The sequence below is a fragment of the Poecilia reticulata genome, linkage group LG2 (assembly GCF_000633615.1).
Source record: "Poecilia reticulata strain Guanapo linkage group LG2, Guppy_female_1.0+MT, whole genome shotgun sequence".
In the NCBI taxonomy this organism is placed as follows: Eukaryota; Metazoa; Chordata; class Actinopteri; order Cyprinodontiformes; family Poeciliidae; genus Poecilia; species Poecilia reticulata.
Window position 1 is genome coordinate 12865058 of NC_024332.1, and position 16622 is coordinate 12881679.

A 16622-nucleotide genomic window follows, 5' to 3' on the forward strand; every position below is an offset into this window, starting at 1 on the left:
GGGTGGGAACGTAGATCGACCGGTAAATCGAGAGCTTCGCTTTTTGGCTCAGCTCTCTCTTCACCACGACGGACCGGTACAGCGCCCGCTTCACAGTAGACGCTGCCCCAATCCGCCTGTCGATCTCCCGCTCCCTTCTTCCCYCATTCGYGAACAAGATCCCCAGATACTTAAACTCCTCCACTTGAGGCAGGACGACCCCCCTGACCCGGAGAAGGCACTCTACCCTTTTCTGGCTCAAGACCATGGCCTCGGATTTGTCACTTCTTGTTGGTAAATCTGAAGGAAAATGCAAAATCCCTGACAAACAGTTTAACCGTCCGAGGTTATAGGAAGCTTTAAATTTCAGGTTTTGGTTCTGTGGCTCTCCTGCCTGACTTCCGGTTTGTTTTGGTTCAGGTCGGCCAGGCGCCCGTCCTGCTGAGGAAGGAGATAGACGGCTTTGCCGTCAACAGAGTTCAGGCTGCAATTATTGCTGAGTCATGGAGGCTGGTCCAGGTGAGTGTCAGGGTGAGGCTTTCTATTGTTATTTTATAACAACTTGTTATTTCAAGTTAAGACATTTTCTTCACAAAAATGTCTTAACCTGCGTGACCAATTTATTAACTAATGTGATGGTTATCTGTCATTTGAACCCAAAGAACTTCTTGGCTGTTTTCTGGAGATATTGCTCCGATATTTCTGTCTCGATGATGAATTTACTTTGTGAGCTGCACCAGTCTAATGGACTGCAGTAGGGCTTCGGTCAGAAAGCGTTCTGGATGTCAGTCGATTTTAAACTGTAGTTCTACAGCGATGCATTCTGGGTACGGAAGAAACCGGAAGAAAGTAAACAAAAATAGGTTTCGCCCCCTTCAAAATAAGAGCATGGATATACCGTATTTTCCGCACTATAAGGCGCACCTAAAAACCTTCAATTTGCTCAAAAGCCGACAGTGCGCCTTATATATGGACCAATATTGAGCCACAACAGGTTTAGCAACTACGGTAAGCAGCCACCGACTCATTTTCGCCCATAGAAGAAGAAGTGCGCGGTGCATGCTGGGATAGTTGTCAGAACGCTGGTTTGTTAATAAAGTTTGATAATACATTTGAAGCCAGGGGGGCGGAGGGTCGGGGGAAGAGAGACAGAGACTGTGGCGGCAGCGTGTCAGTTGGTCTGTTACCCAGAAAGCAGTTGGGCACAATATCGCAACACCAACACCGTGAGTGAAACAATGACTGGGGCAGCCTACTATATAAAGTACTCGGGACCATTTTTTTACACATGTGGATGTGTAATAATAGAGTACGGAACAAATTGGCAACCCAAACTGAAGTGTCTATTCTATGCACCTTGTATATGAAAAAAGTTTTAAAATAGGCAGGTGCGCCTTATAATCCGGTGCGCCTTATAATCCGGTGCGCCTTATAGTGCGGAAAATACGGTAAATGTCTACTTGAAAAATTGCAAACAAAACGTCAACTCAGACGTCATGTCAACGTTTGTTCAACTGGAAGTTTATAAAACAGCCAAGTAAACTGGAGCTTTAGGAAAAGTGAAGTTTGCCACCGGTAAATGTTTTCAAAGTTAGCAGATGTGCTAAAGTAGTTTCCTGCGCTAAGCAAAAACGTTAGCGCTGCCATAAGCAGATTAGCAGAAATGTGCCGCTGCATTAATGTCGTTTCTCCTAAAGAGCGGCTAGATTTTAAATAATCTTGAGAGGCAGCAGTCAGTGCTGCTGCTGCTTCCGATTCCAAACTATTCCAAACTTTGAATTTTTGAACTCAAGCTTGTTTCGCTGACATTTTTTCGACTACATTTCTTTTGTTGTTGTTTTTCACGATTGAGCGCTTGGGAGGTTTTGCTTGCTGAGCTTCCTGAGGTTTATCCATGCAGCTTCTTTAAGTGGCAGCAAAGTTCCTCCTCTCCTCACAGCTGTGAAATTTTGAGGAGTCACTGAATAAATGAGTGGCTCATTATCCCACTGATGAGACACGGAGGCATGCAGTCTGGTGAGTACGCGCTGTTTTAGTCACCGTTACCCAACGAGCAGGTGGTGGGAGTCAACTTTTTTCTTCTAGGAATTAACGCACAGATAATTACTTCAAGGAAATTCAACGGCAGTTACAGCTGAGCGTCTCCCTCCTGATCTGTGCATCCCTCACACGAGATTTCACGCTCATGACATTCGTCATCGCTTTATTTTCATGTTTATTTCGGGTAGGGTGACCTCCGAGGCCGTGCCTGGGCCTCAGCGGGTCAAAATGCCACTTTGTTGTAGACGTATTAAATTTCACTTTTGAAGATGCTCAAACTAGTCCTACTCGTCCCACCAGTCACTAGATGAGGCGCACCCCGGACAGGCTGTCGACACTCAAAATTTTAGTGGCCTTTTTATGTTTTGTGAGTGACATGCATCCACACAAGGCGTAGCTGCGTGACATCGGTATGTATGAAACGTCTCAGAAACACCATGCATCATATAGAACTGAAGTTATTGTTCTGCTTAACAAAGTATAAAAACAAACCAATGAAGATTCAACTTTTTTTTTACTGTACAACAAAGTAATTGAGGCTCGTAGCAGATTCATTGTGTTGTCGGCTCAGTCAAACAGGTCCTCATTGTAAATCAGCTCGAATGAGGGGAAACTGTGTCCTTCTCAACGATTGCCAACATGTGTTGGAAGCACAGTAAGCGTCTAATTGAGCTGATTTGCATACATATGCCTCATTAATGCAAGCAGGAGGCACAGCTTAGCTGTTTTTGTCACGTTCGCTGCTGCCGGACGCAGCGGCATGTGAGAGACATTCGCTGCAGACCGCTTCAGCAAGAGTTTCCAGGTAGAAGACAAGAAGGCAGAAAAATAAGGCAAGCCTCCGTTAGGCTTGAGCAAACATTACTCAAGGTCACAAAAGGAGTAGACAAAGGTCTTAGTGACAGGAAACATAGGAGGGCTGAAGATGTTTACTCACCATTGTAGATGTGACTTGCTGTTGACAGAAGTTTAAAAGTCAGGATTGCTACATCATTCATATCTGAATTGCTGTATATGTGTTTTCCAGGCATATAGTGCCATTTTTATCACGATCAAGTAACAATGTCGCTTAAGTTGTTATAAAAATGCTGCATATATCAAATATGACTTTTAAAAAAAATTACTTTGTAATTTAACACCTTGAAATTGGGACTCTGTCTCTTTAAGAAGCTGCAGCTCTTTCTGAAACTCCTTCTTCAGGAAGTCATCACAACACTGCTCCTCTACTAAACCTTTAACAATGGAAAAGTAGCTTGTAGAAACAGCTCAGCAGATGCTCAGTTGCACCAGGTGTTTGCTAATTGCTGCTGGCTAGTCTGAAGGAGCTGAGTGGGGGAGAGAAGCTCTGTGAGGCAGAAGCTCTGAAATTTAGAAACTTCAGCTGAGAGGAGGAGTTGTGCCTCAAAGGCGGGGCTAGGTCCAACCAGGCGTTTTGCACAGCTGAATGGTTGCCATGGAGATTAAAGGATTTCTCAAACATGCCTGAAAGAATCAAATCAACACTAGATAGGATTTTGATGAGGGAATAACATTATAACATGACATAAAGTTTAAAGAAGTAGATTTTACAGAGTAGTGGCACTTTAAGATACTTAACCAAGTTGAAATTCACTTATTTTTAATTCTAAAATGTAGAAAATTTGTTGTATTGAATTTGCTTATTTCATCTTCCACTTACTAAAATGATCAGAAAAGCAACGTAAAATTCATAGCTGGTTTAATTGGTGTCGACCTTCATGCGATTTGGTTTGTTTTCATTATCAAGTGTCTTACTGAGTGCAGAAATTTATGTTAAGTGTCTCATAATGTAAGTTCATATAGAAAAAAAACGGCTTATGAGAGCGGATATGGTTGCAGTTTACAGATTGTGCCACTAGAGGTCCCAACATTTATTAGTGGTCAACTAACCATTATAATGCCATAAAATAGGAATATGATGTTAAAATCGGTTTCATAATCTAAAATATTTAAGTGTGACAAAAAAGCAAAAACAGAAGAAGTTCTGTATAAATGCGTATATTTATACAGGGTATAAAATAACTGGTATATTTTATACCAGTTATTTGTAACTGGTATATAAAAAAATCCTCAAATATAAAACTTATTTGACCTCTGCTGTCTATTAGAAACTTTATCAAAAATATGCTTCAAAATAGAAATATTTAGCCTTCTTTTAGCTTCATGGAGTTCCAAGGTGTTTTCTCAATGCAGTTTTAAATGCAGCTATGTAATTTCGCTAAACACTCCATCACCAGTCACTGCAGTCAGAAAAAATTAGTTTCACAGAGCAGCTGCTGCTCAGTAGGCTTCATCAGTCTGTTTCACACAAAAAAATGGGGAAAAAAATAAGAAAGAAGGGAAAGTAGAAAGGCTGGCGGACAAAAATAATAGCAAAAGCACACATTGTATCTTTCTACTGATACGCCCTACTTAAACCCTCATCAGAAATAGAATGAGCTGTAAATGTGCAAAAAACAAAAGCTGCTGGGTTTGGGAAACAAAACAAAGAACTCAAACAGGATGCAAAGTTCTGCGTCGATTATCAGGAACGCCGTTCTGGTTGCAATCTTATACGTCCCTCCTTACATAACACAACTCTCCCTCGCCCCTCGAAGCGCACACAAACCCAGAAAAAAAAAACAAAAAAAAAACGGGGCCTTGAGTCGAGGCCAGTGGTGGAAAGCAGAGCGGCTGAGAAAGCGCCTCGTTACCCCCAGTGATTACTGGAGAGAAAAGACCCCATTTCTCTCAGATAACAGCGCCGTTGTTGGACGCAGGGGCCAAACAAAGGCGACCCTGTCCCGTTCCTCCACCTCTCTGTATCTGTTTCCTCTGTGGTCAGCCAACAGGCATCTCAAACCCAGAGATACCTGAACCACTCCCTCCGTCTGGCCCTCTTTCCATCCCTCCATCCTGAGCTGTCTCCTCCCTGCACAGAAGCTGCTGGGCCGGAGAAACTCTATATAGTGAGAGTGTTTAAAGATGGGATCAGGAACAATTTGGCGCTGAGAAGACATTAGAGGTAGAAAGTTGCAGCTTTGTTGGGCTGCTCTAAATAACATGTTCTTGCCTCTTCAGAGTTTAATCTGACACCCTGCTTTGTTGGTGGCATCGTCGCCATCCAACCCTGCAACGCGTTGGCTTGTTCTGGGCCACAGAAACTTCTCCACTTTTTGTTACGTTTTGCAACGGCAAACATCAATGTATTTATTTATTTTTTTTTTTTTTGGTATGTCATAGAGCAACATGACGTTGTGTATAATTGGAAAGGGTTGCAACAGTAATGAAGAATAATAAAAATCTGAAATGTGTGGCGTCCACTTGTTTTCAGTTGACTTTACTCTAATGCTGTAAAATAAAAATAAGTTAAACAAATTACCTCAAGACACCATATATTTGTAAAGTATTAAGTCCAGGGAACCAGAGTTTGGTTATAAAATGATTTCCTAGCCTTTAGTATCTAATAAATCTCTGGCCAACCTATCTATAAGAGTGTCACAACTGCCAACTTACCAAAACCATCTAAAATGACACTTACTCAGAAGAGCAGCGTAGAGACACGTGGTGACTTTCAAGGAGCTGTAGAGCTACATACTTCAGGTGGAGGAATCTGTTGGCCGGGTAACTGTTAGCTACGTACTCCACAAATCTGGTCTTGACAAGAACATAGTCATAATTAGCCCCGGTAAAAACCAGGGCCTTGGGGTGCTGTGATGGCGCAGGGGCAAAGCACAACCAACATAAGGAGACCTGATGACCTTTGGTGCATGTCTTCCCCCTCTCTCATTACCCTCTTTCCTAAAAAAAAAAAAAAAGGCCACTACAGCCAACAAAACCTTGTTCTTCTATTAGGTTCATCCAGAGCGTCTGGAGCCTCTGCTATTGACAAACGATTGTTTCCTGGAGACATAAACTCTGTTGAAGTTTTCAATGATTGGATCTGATTTTACACATTTGCTAACATTTGGCTGTGATGTATATAATAGGCCAGTTCGATCCTATGAAGCTTACTGGAAATTGCGCGCTCTCTAAACAACCACTGCAAGGAGAGAAGCTCTGACTTTAATTGCTCATCATTTTGGAAGTGTGGCCAACATGGACTGGACATCTTTGTTCACTTCCTATGCTACCATTGCTAAAACTACAACCAGAGGTAGACTTCAATTCAAAAATAGTAAAGAAAATCAATGTCATTGTTCATAACTCCTCTTTCTCCTTCTATCAGGATGAACTGCATCCTGAGAAATTGAGCTCAATGAGATAAATCGCAGTCAGAGCACTGAAGGGAGATGAGAATCGAGTTGAATTTGATAGGAAGGCTTCCTCTGACTAACAAAACGTCATTGTTGAGAAATAGTCAGATGAGACCAAACAAACTTTTAGATCCTCATGCAAATCGTTATGTGTGGTGCAAAGCTGACAACGCAGATCCCCCTAAACACATCATTCCCTTGGTGAGTTGATGTGGGGAAGGTTTTGCTCAACAGGGACCAGGAAAGCCGATCAGAGCAAATGGGAACACAGGAGGAACTCAATACCAGGCAATGCAAACAGCCAGAGCTACAATGGAGTGATTTAGATCAAAGGATATTTATGAGTTAGGATGAGAATATCTGGCAGACTTCAACATTATTGTTCACAGATTCTCTCCTTAATCTGACTCGGACTGAGCTTTTTTAACAAATAGGAAATTCTCTTCTAGTCGTAGAACACTACTTTGTGTTGGTCTACGACATAAAAACCCTAAAGAGCCACAAATAGTTTTGGTAGGAAGTGTATCCGCTGCATAAATGCATTTTTAAAGCCAAATAGTTTTTTGTAGATGACGTATTAATTTTATGTCTTCCTCTGACAGGATGGTGTGATATCAGTGAAGGATATCGACCTGGTGATGTCAGAGGGACTGGGAATGCGCTACGCCTTTATAGGTCCCATGGAAACGATGCACCTGAACGCACCTGAAGGTAATGTTTCCTCCTTTAGGTTTAGATTGGGTGTGTGATCAAGCCAGTGATGCGTTTTGAAGTTTGAATTCCGCGTTTCACTCATCTGTAAACAGGTAGAGGTCAAGGCTACTTGCTGGGAATTCACGTAATTCATGTCGGTGACGCGGCTCACATGTATGTACCGCACCATGTGAGATGGTGCAGTGTGTGTGCGTGTGTGTGTCGCACTGCGATCGAAACCTCATGGTGATGGAGAATATCAAAGGGGAGTGTGAAACCCAGAGAGTATCCCTGACTGACTCCACACACGGACACACACACACACACACACACGCACACACACACACACACACACACACACACACACACACACACACACACACACACACACACACAGATAAAGTACAGTCTGGCTGAACAAAGCTGCCTTTTGATGGGTAGCTGAATGTCCTCCCTCACACCAGTAATCTAAAACTCACACAGCTCTCACCGCGGCCTTCAAACCAGGTGCCAACTCTACGTGTAGTTACAGTACAGGACGGATTTTAGTTCTCCTTCTCAGGAAGCAGTCGTACATATCGTGTTCTCAAAAGATCGCTCGGACCTGCTCCAGGTCTGTCTTTCAAGTTCTTAGATCCGTCCAATCAGATACCCCGGCACTCCGGCTCCCTGTCTCTCCGGGCCCTACCTGAGCGCTTTTGTAAACTATTAACGCACACAGCGGGACATTGTTCCTTAAAGGAGCAGTCCACTAAAAAGGCCCTGATTGTAGCTTTAAGGAAGTACCCCGAGCTCCTTTGAAAGACGCGGGCAACTTTTCCGTCAGAAGCGTCTGCGTAAGATGAACAGGAAAAGCAAGTGTTGGCAATAAACTATCCAAGCGTAAAGCAGATAATAAGCCAAGGACAGAGAAGACGTTTGTTGTGATATGTTGAAAACATTGTAGCCGCTGTTAGCTCCCATCTGATTACAGACAACCACAGTCCTGGGAAAAAGCAACAAGGTTCGACTTTTTTTAATAAGGGAAATTCAAAATTTAAGCCGCAGATAAACAACTGAAATGTCACAAAGTATAAATTCCCCTTTCATCGTTTTGCATCATATAAAACCACTGATTTCAATGTATTCTATGTGGATTATATATCATTGACAAACACAAAGTTTCTGTAAACTGTAAAATATAAAGTTGTTGCAGAAATGTGCTGCAGGTTGAAACAATTTACTGTAAAACCACAAAAACATGTGCAAGTGGATAAATTCAGACAATAGCAGTAAAGTTTCCTGGTGCGGCGGACTCCCTTTCTCATCACAGTGAGATGTTTAGTTGACTGTAGATGGCACTTATCGCGCCGCAGTGCTATGTGTCGGTAGGGGTACGACGCAAACCGTCAGGGTTCAGCATGAGGACATCATCAGACAGAGAAACGCGGTTCTCAGGCTGTACTGTCTTCACATCGTAGAAATAAATCCTCAACTGAACAGGAGCAGTAACTCAGAAGACGATCCGTGCCTGGATCAACTTTAAAATCCACTCTTTCAGTGCTTTTTTATTTTTTTGGTGACACACCAGGCCTGATTTAGTCTGAAGCGGTTTGGACACATTGCTTTTCTTTTTGCCCCCAGTTTTCCTTTAGGGTTTTTTTCCTTCAAACATGTAGAACTCTCCAGCAGCATTCCTTATCAGAGGAATGTCAACAGACCACACCGCCCACCTGCCCTCTGATACTTTTTACCTCGTTATCGTCGCTTCTACAAAGCCTGCGTCGGTGTTGAGGAGATCCTGAAGCTCCGAAGACATTTAGACAAGCGAGCCGAATCATTTTCACAATGTTGGCGTTAAATTTTAGATCAAAGCCCACTTGATAATCATAAACGACAGCTCAGGCTTATGGATTTTCACGTGTGAAAGCTGTCCAGATGGATTGACGCATTTTATCAAAATTAGCCCATTTTCAGCATACAACAAGTCTTAGAGGAACAGATGCACAACTTATAGCTATTAATATGTAACCGTTTGTTTGATCTGCACTTAAATCACTTATTAGCCAAATGGTGTCCTGACTTCATCATAAATTAGTCATTAAAGATTAGTAAATGAGAGAATGACTCCATTAGATCTTTCTGAAAGTTAAAATAAGATGAATGGAGACTTAAGACGTTTTAGTAAAGCATTTAACATTGAGCTTTCCGCCTGACGGAGACCTTTTTTTTCAGACTGTTTCTTTTTCTTACATAAGTTATATTTGATTTACATTCAGTTTTATAGATATTTAAAATTCCCTTTGTTTTATCCATAGAGCTGAATTTTCATCTCTTCTTGTGTTTTTTTTTTTTTTTGGCAAACTCAGAAGGGATTTCATATTACTTTCTTCCCATAGCGGTGGACTGTTTTGACATAAAATTATAGATCTGACTATCTGTAATTACGTTCCAGGTATATAAACACGTGTTTTGACAGGATACGAGTACATATACATGATCCTGAGTCATTAATTTAAGATATCAGCTTTTGACTAGTAAGAAGAATAATTCAACATATTTTCAATTACATTTTAATAAGTCAATATTCCTTTCAGGATATCTCACCGGATTGGTCATTTCACGGGTCTCACATCCACATCCAACGTAATAATGACAAGTCAAAATGACATTTTTTAGAGATATGAATTAAGAATCACATGTAAGTCCTCTAGTTCTGCCGCTGAGCTGTCCAAACAGTTGCCTGCAGAAATAAAACTGTCAGAACAGCGCCACAATGCAGAAAGAGTGGTATTGCGATGTTCAGAGAATGTGAATTTTGTGAACTTGAAGGTTGCTGCAAGAAATCGGTAAASAATTTCCCACTTGTTCTCTTACGACAGACAACAAAACTTTTTGCTTTGAAGAGCAAAAACCGACACTGATCATGGAGAATTTTCAAAAAATCTTTTTTCATTTGTTAAAGTTTTTCATTTTTCATTGAAATTTCAGAATGCTGCATAAATCTGGGACATTTCGACCAGACTTAATAATTTTTCCAGGTTTCCATAATGTCATTCTGACTAGCCAGAATGTTAATTCAAGATATATGAAATAGAAAAGCTGCCTGGATGTTTCAGACGTCTCTAATTAATTTGGAAATATATTAACAGGATTTTTGACCGGTCAAAATTATAATTACAGATATACCTCATTTAGTTCTGCCTAGTCATTATTTGCTTTCAAGATATTTTGTCTTGATTCTTATACATTTCCTCTGTATAGACATATGATATCTTGAATTATGGTGTCATTCAAGATACTTTAATTACTTATATTTCCTTTATGACTAGACAAAATTTAATTGTTGACTTCTGAACGTTGTAAATATATTGATTTGAAGCTTTTATACAACTTAAACAAAAACCTGACTTCATTTACACTAGTCAGAATGTAAACAGATATATCTCAAATAGGTATTTTGTCTTGTCAAAATATAATTAAAGATATCTTAATTTACTTTATATGTCCAGTCATAAAAGAAATTTCTGATATGTGGGATATAAAAGTGGTTTGTCACTGTTGCCCTGCAGTGAGCCGGTGAAGCCCTCCTGCCCCRGACGCCATGCCTGTGTTAAGTCTAACAATATGATGAAAACCCCCAGCTCCCCCTGATCTGCTCCTCATTCCCAGCACTGTCCCCTCTTCCAGGTTTGGAGGACTACATGAGACGTTACGGGGAGGGAATAGCCAGGCTCCTGCGCTCCTTGGGGCCCGTACCGGACTTCTTCGGAGAGCCGGCCAAGCGCGTCGTTAAGGTAACCTAGAGGAACCTTCGCTGGCGTTAGCAGAAGGTCACGATAAGACACATTTAGCTCATTTACAGAAACCTGAGTTTAAAACTCTACCAGTATTTACTTATTGACCTTTTTGTAATCTGTAGTTGCTTCCTGTTAAAGCAGGTTGACGATGTTTTTGTCTCTGACTTGGTGAAAGCCAGTAGTTCCTGCTTGCATAGACACCCCCCTGGCAGTCACAGCTGTCTAACTTTTAAGGCTGCTTAAAAGTTAGACAAGGTTGAAAACGGCTGCAATGAAGCTGGAATAGTTTAAATTGATCTAATTAAGCAGGAGGGGGAAAAATCTGTCAGTCTGAATTGGTGGTGATTGTAACAAACTATCTGTCCTGTGTGACAATGTATTTGTGTGAGAGTGGAAGCTAGCATGGTTTCTGAAAAAACCTGGTTTTAACACTTTAACAGAATAACACACCTTAACACACAGACACTACCTTTGACGACCTGGTTGATTGTCCACCTGTTGGCCCCAGAGCCCTTTAGATCCTCTGTTGTTGTTAAACCGGTACAGAAGAAAGTCCAACATGTCCGGCCGAGGCCGTGTCACTCTGCCTGACACTCTTCATTTCTTTGCTCTCACTCGTTTCCCCTGCTGATGTCTCCAGGAGATGTGTGAGCTTATTCCCAGCGACCAGCAGCATCTGTCAGCCAGGAAGGAGAGGAGGGACCTGCTGCTCATGCACCTGGCTAAGCTAAAGAAGGACCACTGAGCTCAACGAGCGAAGGCCAGAGTTAAGACGGACTGYTKAAATCAGAAAGTACCTTAATCCACTGTCAATCAATGAGACTGATAAGATGAAACTTCTGAAGATTTCTGTGAGATTTCTCTGTAAATAATTTTCTTGGTGTTAATCGTAATTGTTCAGCATTCAAAATGCTGACTTTATTTTTGTGAGCTTGCTTTAGTTTTCTCAAGTCTGTAGATTTTTTTTTTTAACCTGGCAGGTTAAAACAATCACACTTAATGTTAGAAAGAATCAAAACAAAAATTATGAGACAATGTTTTGATAAATAAAACTAAGGAACTATTCCAGAGTTGCTTCTTTTATTGTACTTTTTTATTTTATTTTAAGAAGACCATTATTGGGCAGAGCTGATTTTTTTTTTTTCAGCAAAGTTTCCATCAACACAAATCTGCCTGGGACAGCAGGAAATGAGTGGACCACGAGTTTTGAGTGGATTTCCTGTTTTGAAATCATTTTATCTGCTTCCTTGAAATCTTTAGTTTCACTGAGATTTCTAAGCAGAGTGCAAACGTCAGATGTTTGAATCATGGCTGAGAGTAAGGAGCAGAAACGACTGATCATGACGGCACTCCTGTTCACAGCAGGCCTGTCACCATAACAAACTTTGCTGGACAATAAATTGTTCCAGAACTTATTGCGATAAATGATAATATTGTTGTCTTGAGACCATTGTCAAGTAATAATGGCATAATAATGCAAGAATATATTCTAAAAAATTAATAAACTTTAAATTCTAATGAACATTTGAACACTGGAACTGGAAGACATTTAAGATATTCAAAATAAATAAAGAAAACAACAGAAACAACAAATAAAATGAATTATGAAGTCTCTGTAAACAAAGTTATATTTCAAAAAAAGGGATAGTTGAGCTCAAAGCACCAGGCTGACGACTTTTATCATTCAGTTTTTGGTAAAAAGAGAGAGTAAAGAGAAAAGCAATAAATCTAGCAAATGAAAATTATTGAGTTTCTTTTAATTTATCATGTGATTGATTTATTATTTATTGTGACAGGCCAGGGATGTGTTTATCTGCATATTTGATCTTTAAATACTCGTCAGAGTCATTTAAGATGCAAAGCTCAGTCTGATAAGTGACTAACTGCAAAGGCCAAAAAACTTACATTTAGAGAACACCAGTAGAATAAGTTACATGAACATGATCTAAACATTGTGTTTCTTTTTTGTATCAGTTTTACATCGAGTCAGTTTGTCACAACAGGGTTAACGTTGAAGAAAGTGGGTGTTTTATGCTACATATATAATTTGAAACAGTATTTTAATAACAAAAAAAGAAAACTTACAAGGTAAATTGCAGGAAGAGCAGGAGAGAGAACAGGTGATGTAGCGGAAAGAACAGAGAGCTGACAGACTGAGGTGGTGGGGGTGGAAGATGACAAAGGAGGCAGGTGAACTAATTCGAGGAGATGTGGTGCAGCTGCGGTGGGGAGAAAGCACAGGAACTGAGGGAGAGATACTAATTAAAACAAAGGAAGCTGGCCTAAGACGGAAAGAAACTACAAACAAAGGCGAAAACATTGACCTAAGAGAACTAAATTCAGATGCACAAAGAGCAAAACAAAAATAAACTAAGCTGATACTGCAACATCACTGGAACAAAAATAAACGGAGAAATAAATTGAATATGGCAACGGTTATAAATAAACCAGGACACATGAAAACAAACAACCCAAGGGTCAAGAAAAGGTAGTCAGACGTATCACCTTGTATTAACTAAAGCCATGTTGCGGTTAAATTAAAGTGTGTTGCCATCAGTTTGGACAGAAGCTCCTATTGTATAGTCCATGTGTAAATTTTCAGTTGTTTAAATGTTCAATAAGAAATTAAATGTCGTCATGGACCTTTGGGAAACCTGATGCCGTTAGCAGTACACAGGCAAAAATATTTAATATTAAATATTGCAAAAGTGTCTAAAAGGGTTAGGCAATCCCCAAATGGGTACAGCTGTATTTAATTTAATTAGTCTACAAATATTTCAACCCAGTTAAATGATTAGGAAGTGGAGCTGTTCCTATCAGTCACGAATCTCTTGGAACCTTAGATGTTTCTGACCCCACCCCACTCTGAGCCTCGGCCTGGCCCCTCCTTCCGTCCCTCCCTCCCGGCCTACAAGAGGGAAAGGATGATGGAAAGCCTCCGCAGACACAGGTGCGCYTCACTCAGCGCTGCGCAAAGACGCGTCGGCGCTCGTCCGCAAACACTCTTCATTCTGCCGCGCCGCGCAGGACATTAGGACCAACTACTTCTCCTTCTTCATGGGAAAAACCTTCCTCTTAATTTATAGGACAAACAGGGCAAAGTTACCTTACAGGAAGGTAAGTGTGGGGAACSCARGTTGGATCTTTTTTTATCATACATTTTTAATTGTTTTGATCATTTTTAATCAACATTTTATTGATTGAGAAGGTATATTTGGTAGGATTCTGTTCTAAAATACGAAATAGTATTACTTTGTATTGTAATGTTAACCGTGAAAGTTAATGTAGATCTCGTTAAATACGCAATTGGTGGTCAACTATTTTTGAGTGTAATATTTTTTTTTAACCATGTTTTAAACCTGTTATTCCTTCTGACTTAATACAGTTGTAGATTATCTTTAAAAAAAAAAATTGAGCTCAAAGCACCAGACTGACGAGACTTTTATCATTCAGTTTTTGGTAAGAGAGAGAAAATAGAAGAGCAATGAATCAAGTTAGGCTTTATTACAGACTCGCAGTTCAAATGACATAAATAAATTAATAATAGTAATAATGAATGAGGTAAGAGGACATAAAGATACATAAAAAGTTCCCTACTCTTTCAGGAGGCAGACCAATGCTTTCTAAAGTATAGACGTATGTCTTACTGCCCCATATAACGTTAGTCAATAATAGAATAATTAGGCTCGTTTAGTCAGAACATAAGCTAATTTAAAGACCCGACACCAGAAGACATAAACTGGTCCATGTGGGACTTTTTAACAAAAGTCTTAATGCGTCATTATAAGCCACTTTCAATATCGGAAGTCTTTTGTTATAATAAGTGTGTCAGTGTGGTACAATACCATGTAAACAAGCTGTGAACAATATCCAGATTTCCAAGCTAGCACATTAGCTTAACTTCATAACATTTAAACCTTACTGTAAATGTCTTCATGGTCTGATAGACGGTCAAGTGACCAAGATACYTGAGGTGGTAAGCTGTTATATTTTTGATAATAGTGCAATTTGTTCTTATAAATATAAAACAACATTTAAACAAAATGTATTTTTGAAATGAATYTTTGTAAAGTCTTCTTTAGTCTTTAAATGGTATCATTGCTACTTTTATGTCTGACATATTCGTTGCTAAAGCTAACTGTTGCCCATACCATACCATCTTTATTTATAAAGCACTTTAAAACAACCACAGCTGATACAAAGTGCAGTACATTAAAACACAACATAACAATTAAAAAAATAACTCTTACAGTTTAAAAACAAACATGCAATTTAAAACTAGATCCCGCTGGAGTTGAAAGCCAAGTAAAATAGATGGGTTTTAAGACGAGCTTTAAAAGTCAAACTGTTTAGCTTAGCTTTGCCATATAGAGACATTACTTCTCTGAAGTTGTGATAGTTTGACTTTAAAATACACCATTCCTACATGTCTAAAAGTCTGTTTAAGGCCGTCTTGTTTTCCCCGTGATGATGAYAGTGTTTTCTGTTTTTTGTTTTTGTACACAGTCGTCAGAGACATCAGGACAGGTCGAGTTWTCTYAGTGAGCTCAGTASGCCAGCAAGGTTTATTCAGCCGATACTCTTTTGACCCCTACAGGAGCTTCCACGGTCCTCGTCACCACAATGAGTTGGGGGGCACTCTACGCCCAGCTGGGCGGCGTCAACAAACACTCCACCAGCCTTGGGAAGATCTGGCTCTCCGTCCTCTTCATCTTCCGCATCACCATCCTGGTCCTGGCCGCCGAGAGCGTTTGGGGCGACGAGCAGTCGGACTTCACGTGCAACACGCAGCAGCCCGGCTGCAAGAACGTCTGCTACGACCACTTCTTCCCCGTGTCGCATATCCGCTTGTGGTGCCTGCAGCTCATCTTCGTCTCCACGCCGGCCCTGCTCGTCGCCATGCACGTCGCGTACAGGAAGCGCGGCGACAAGAAGACCATTCTGGCCTCCAACCGCACCGAAAAGTCCGACCTGGAGATCCTGAAAAAAAGGCGTCTGCCCATCACGGGCCCTCTTTGGTGGACCTACACCTGCAGCCTGTTCTTCCGCCTCATCTTTGAGGGCGGCTTCATGTACGCGCTGTACTTCGTCTACAACGGCTTCCAGATGCCCCGGCTCGTGAAGTGTGAGCAGTGGCCCTGCCCCAACAAGGTGGACTGCTTCATCTCCCGACCGACGGAGAAGACCGTCTTCACCATCTTCATGGTGGCCTCTTCGGCCATCTGCATGGTGCTGAACGTTGCCGAGCTGCTCTACCTCATCGTCAAGGCACTCCTGAGGTGCATGGACCGGTCGAGCAAGAGGAAACACCCCTACGCGGAGAGCGTGTCGAGGGACAACAAGAGGAACGAGACCCTGTTGTTGTCGTCCTCCACGGATTCGTCCAGCAACAAGACCGTGTGCTGAAGAGGATGGACTCTAGATCCATCTGTGGACCTGCATTAGAGCTGTCCAGTGGGATGCAAAGTCTGTATTCCTGTGGGAAAGTTTTAGGTCTGTGTCTTTACCTGCAGCAGAACTCGCGTCGACCCGAGGGAAGTGGACCTCGGCGGGTTTTTTTGTTGTTTTTTTTACGCGTGACCTTAAATTTTCCACTCATGCACTGTAGTGCTGTTCACAGCTGAGTATTTTTCTTTTTTTTAGTTTAGTTTGAGTTCTACCTAGCCACTTACCTAGCTTGCTCACTAACAATCAAAGCAGTTTAACAAATATTAGTTTACAATTTWAAAAAAAGTTGCTTTAAAGCCAGAAGGACCTTCTGCGGTAATCTCAGAGGCAAATTTGACTAGACATAAAATGTGCAATAATTCCTTGCTTTATAACAATGTTTTGGGTAGAAAATATTTTGCCAAGAATCCTGATAGGAGTAGATAAAGAA

General features: G+C 41.0%; 2 protein-coding genes and 1 long non-coding RNA gene across 4 annotated transcripts in view; 2 read left to right on the forward strand and 1 right to left on the reverse strand.

Moving 5' to 3' along the window:
- The window catches only part of cryl1 (crystallin, lambda 1), a 20559-nt gene extending 8747 nt beyond the window's left edge, over nucleotides 1–11812 (forward strand). The window contains exons 6-9 of the mRNA XM_008431793.2: nucleotides 400–498; nucleotides 6875–6983; nucleotides 10635–10741; nucleotides 11385–11812. Of these exons, the coding sequence (XP_008430015.1) occupies nucleotides 400–498; nucleotides 6875–6983; nucleotides 10635–10741; nucleotides 11385–11489 (420 nt within the window). The 3' untranslated portion in view covers nucleotides 11490–11812. The remainder of the gene's footprint in view (nucleotides 1–399; nucleotides 499–6874; nucleotides 6984–10634; nucleotides 10742–11384) is intronic.
- Nucleotides 1–16622, reverse strand: part of LOC103478164 (uncharacterized) — a 47049-nt gene that overhangs the window by 2053 nt on the left and 28374 nt on the right. The window contains exon 4 of one of the 2 annotated variants that reach the window (XR_535746.1): nucleotides 12830–12963. The exons of the other annotated variant lie outside the window; for it this stretch is intronic. This is a non-coding gene — a long non-coding RNA (uncharacterized LOC103478164). The remainder of the gene's footprint in view (nucleotides 1–12829; nucleotides 12964–16622) is intronic. 2 annotated transcript variants of the gene reach the window in all.
- On the forward strand, nucleotides 13677–16469 carry gjb8 (gap junction protein beta 8). Its single transcript, XM_008431782.2, has 2 exons — nucleotides 13677–13861; nucleotides 15342–16469. The coding sequence occupies exon 2, from the start codon at nucleotides 15368–15370 to the stop codon at nucleotides 16148–16150; it is 783 nt and encodes a 260-aa protein (XP_008430004.1). The 5' UTR covers nucleotides 13677–13861; nucleotides 15342–15367; the 3' UTR covers nucleotides 16151–16469.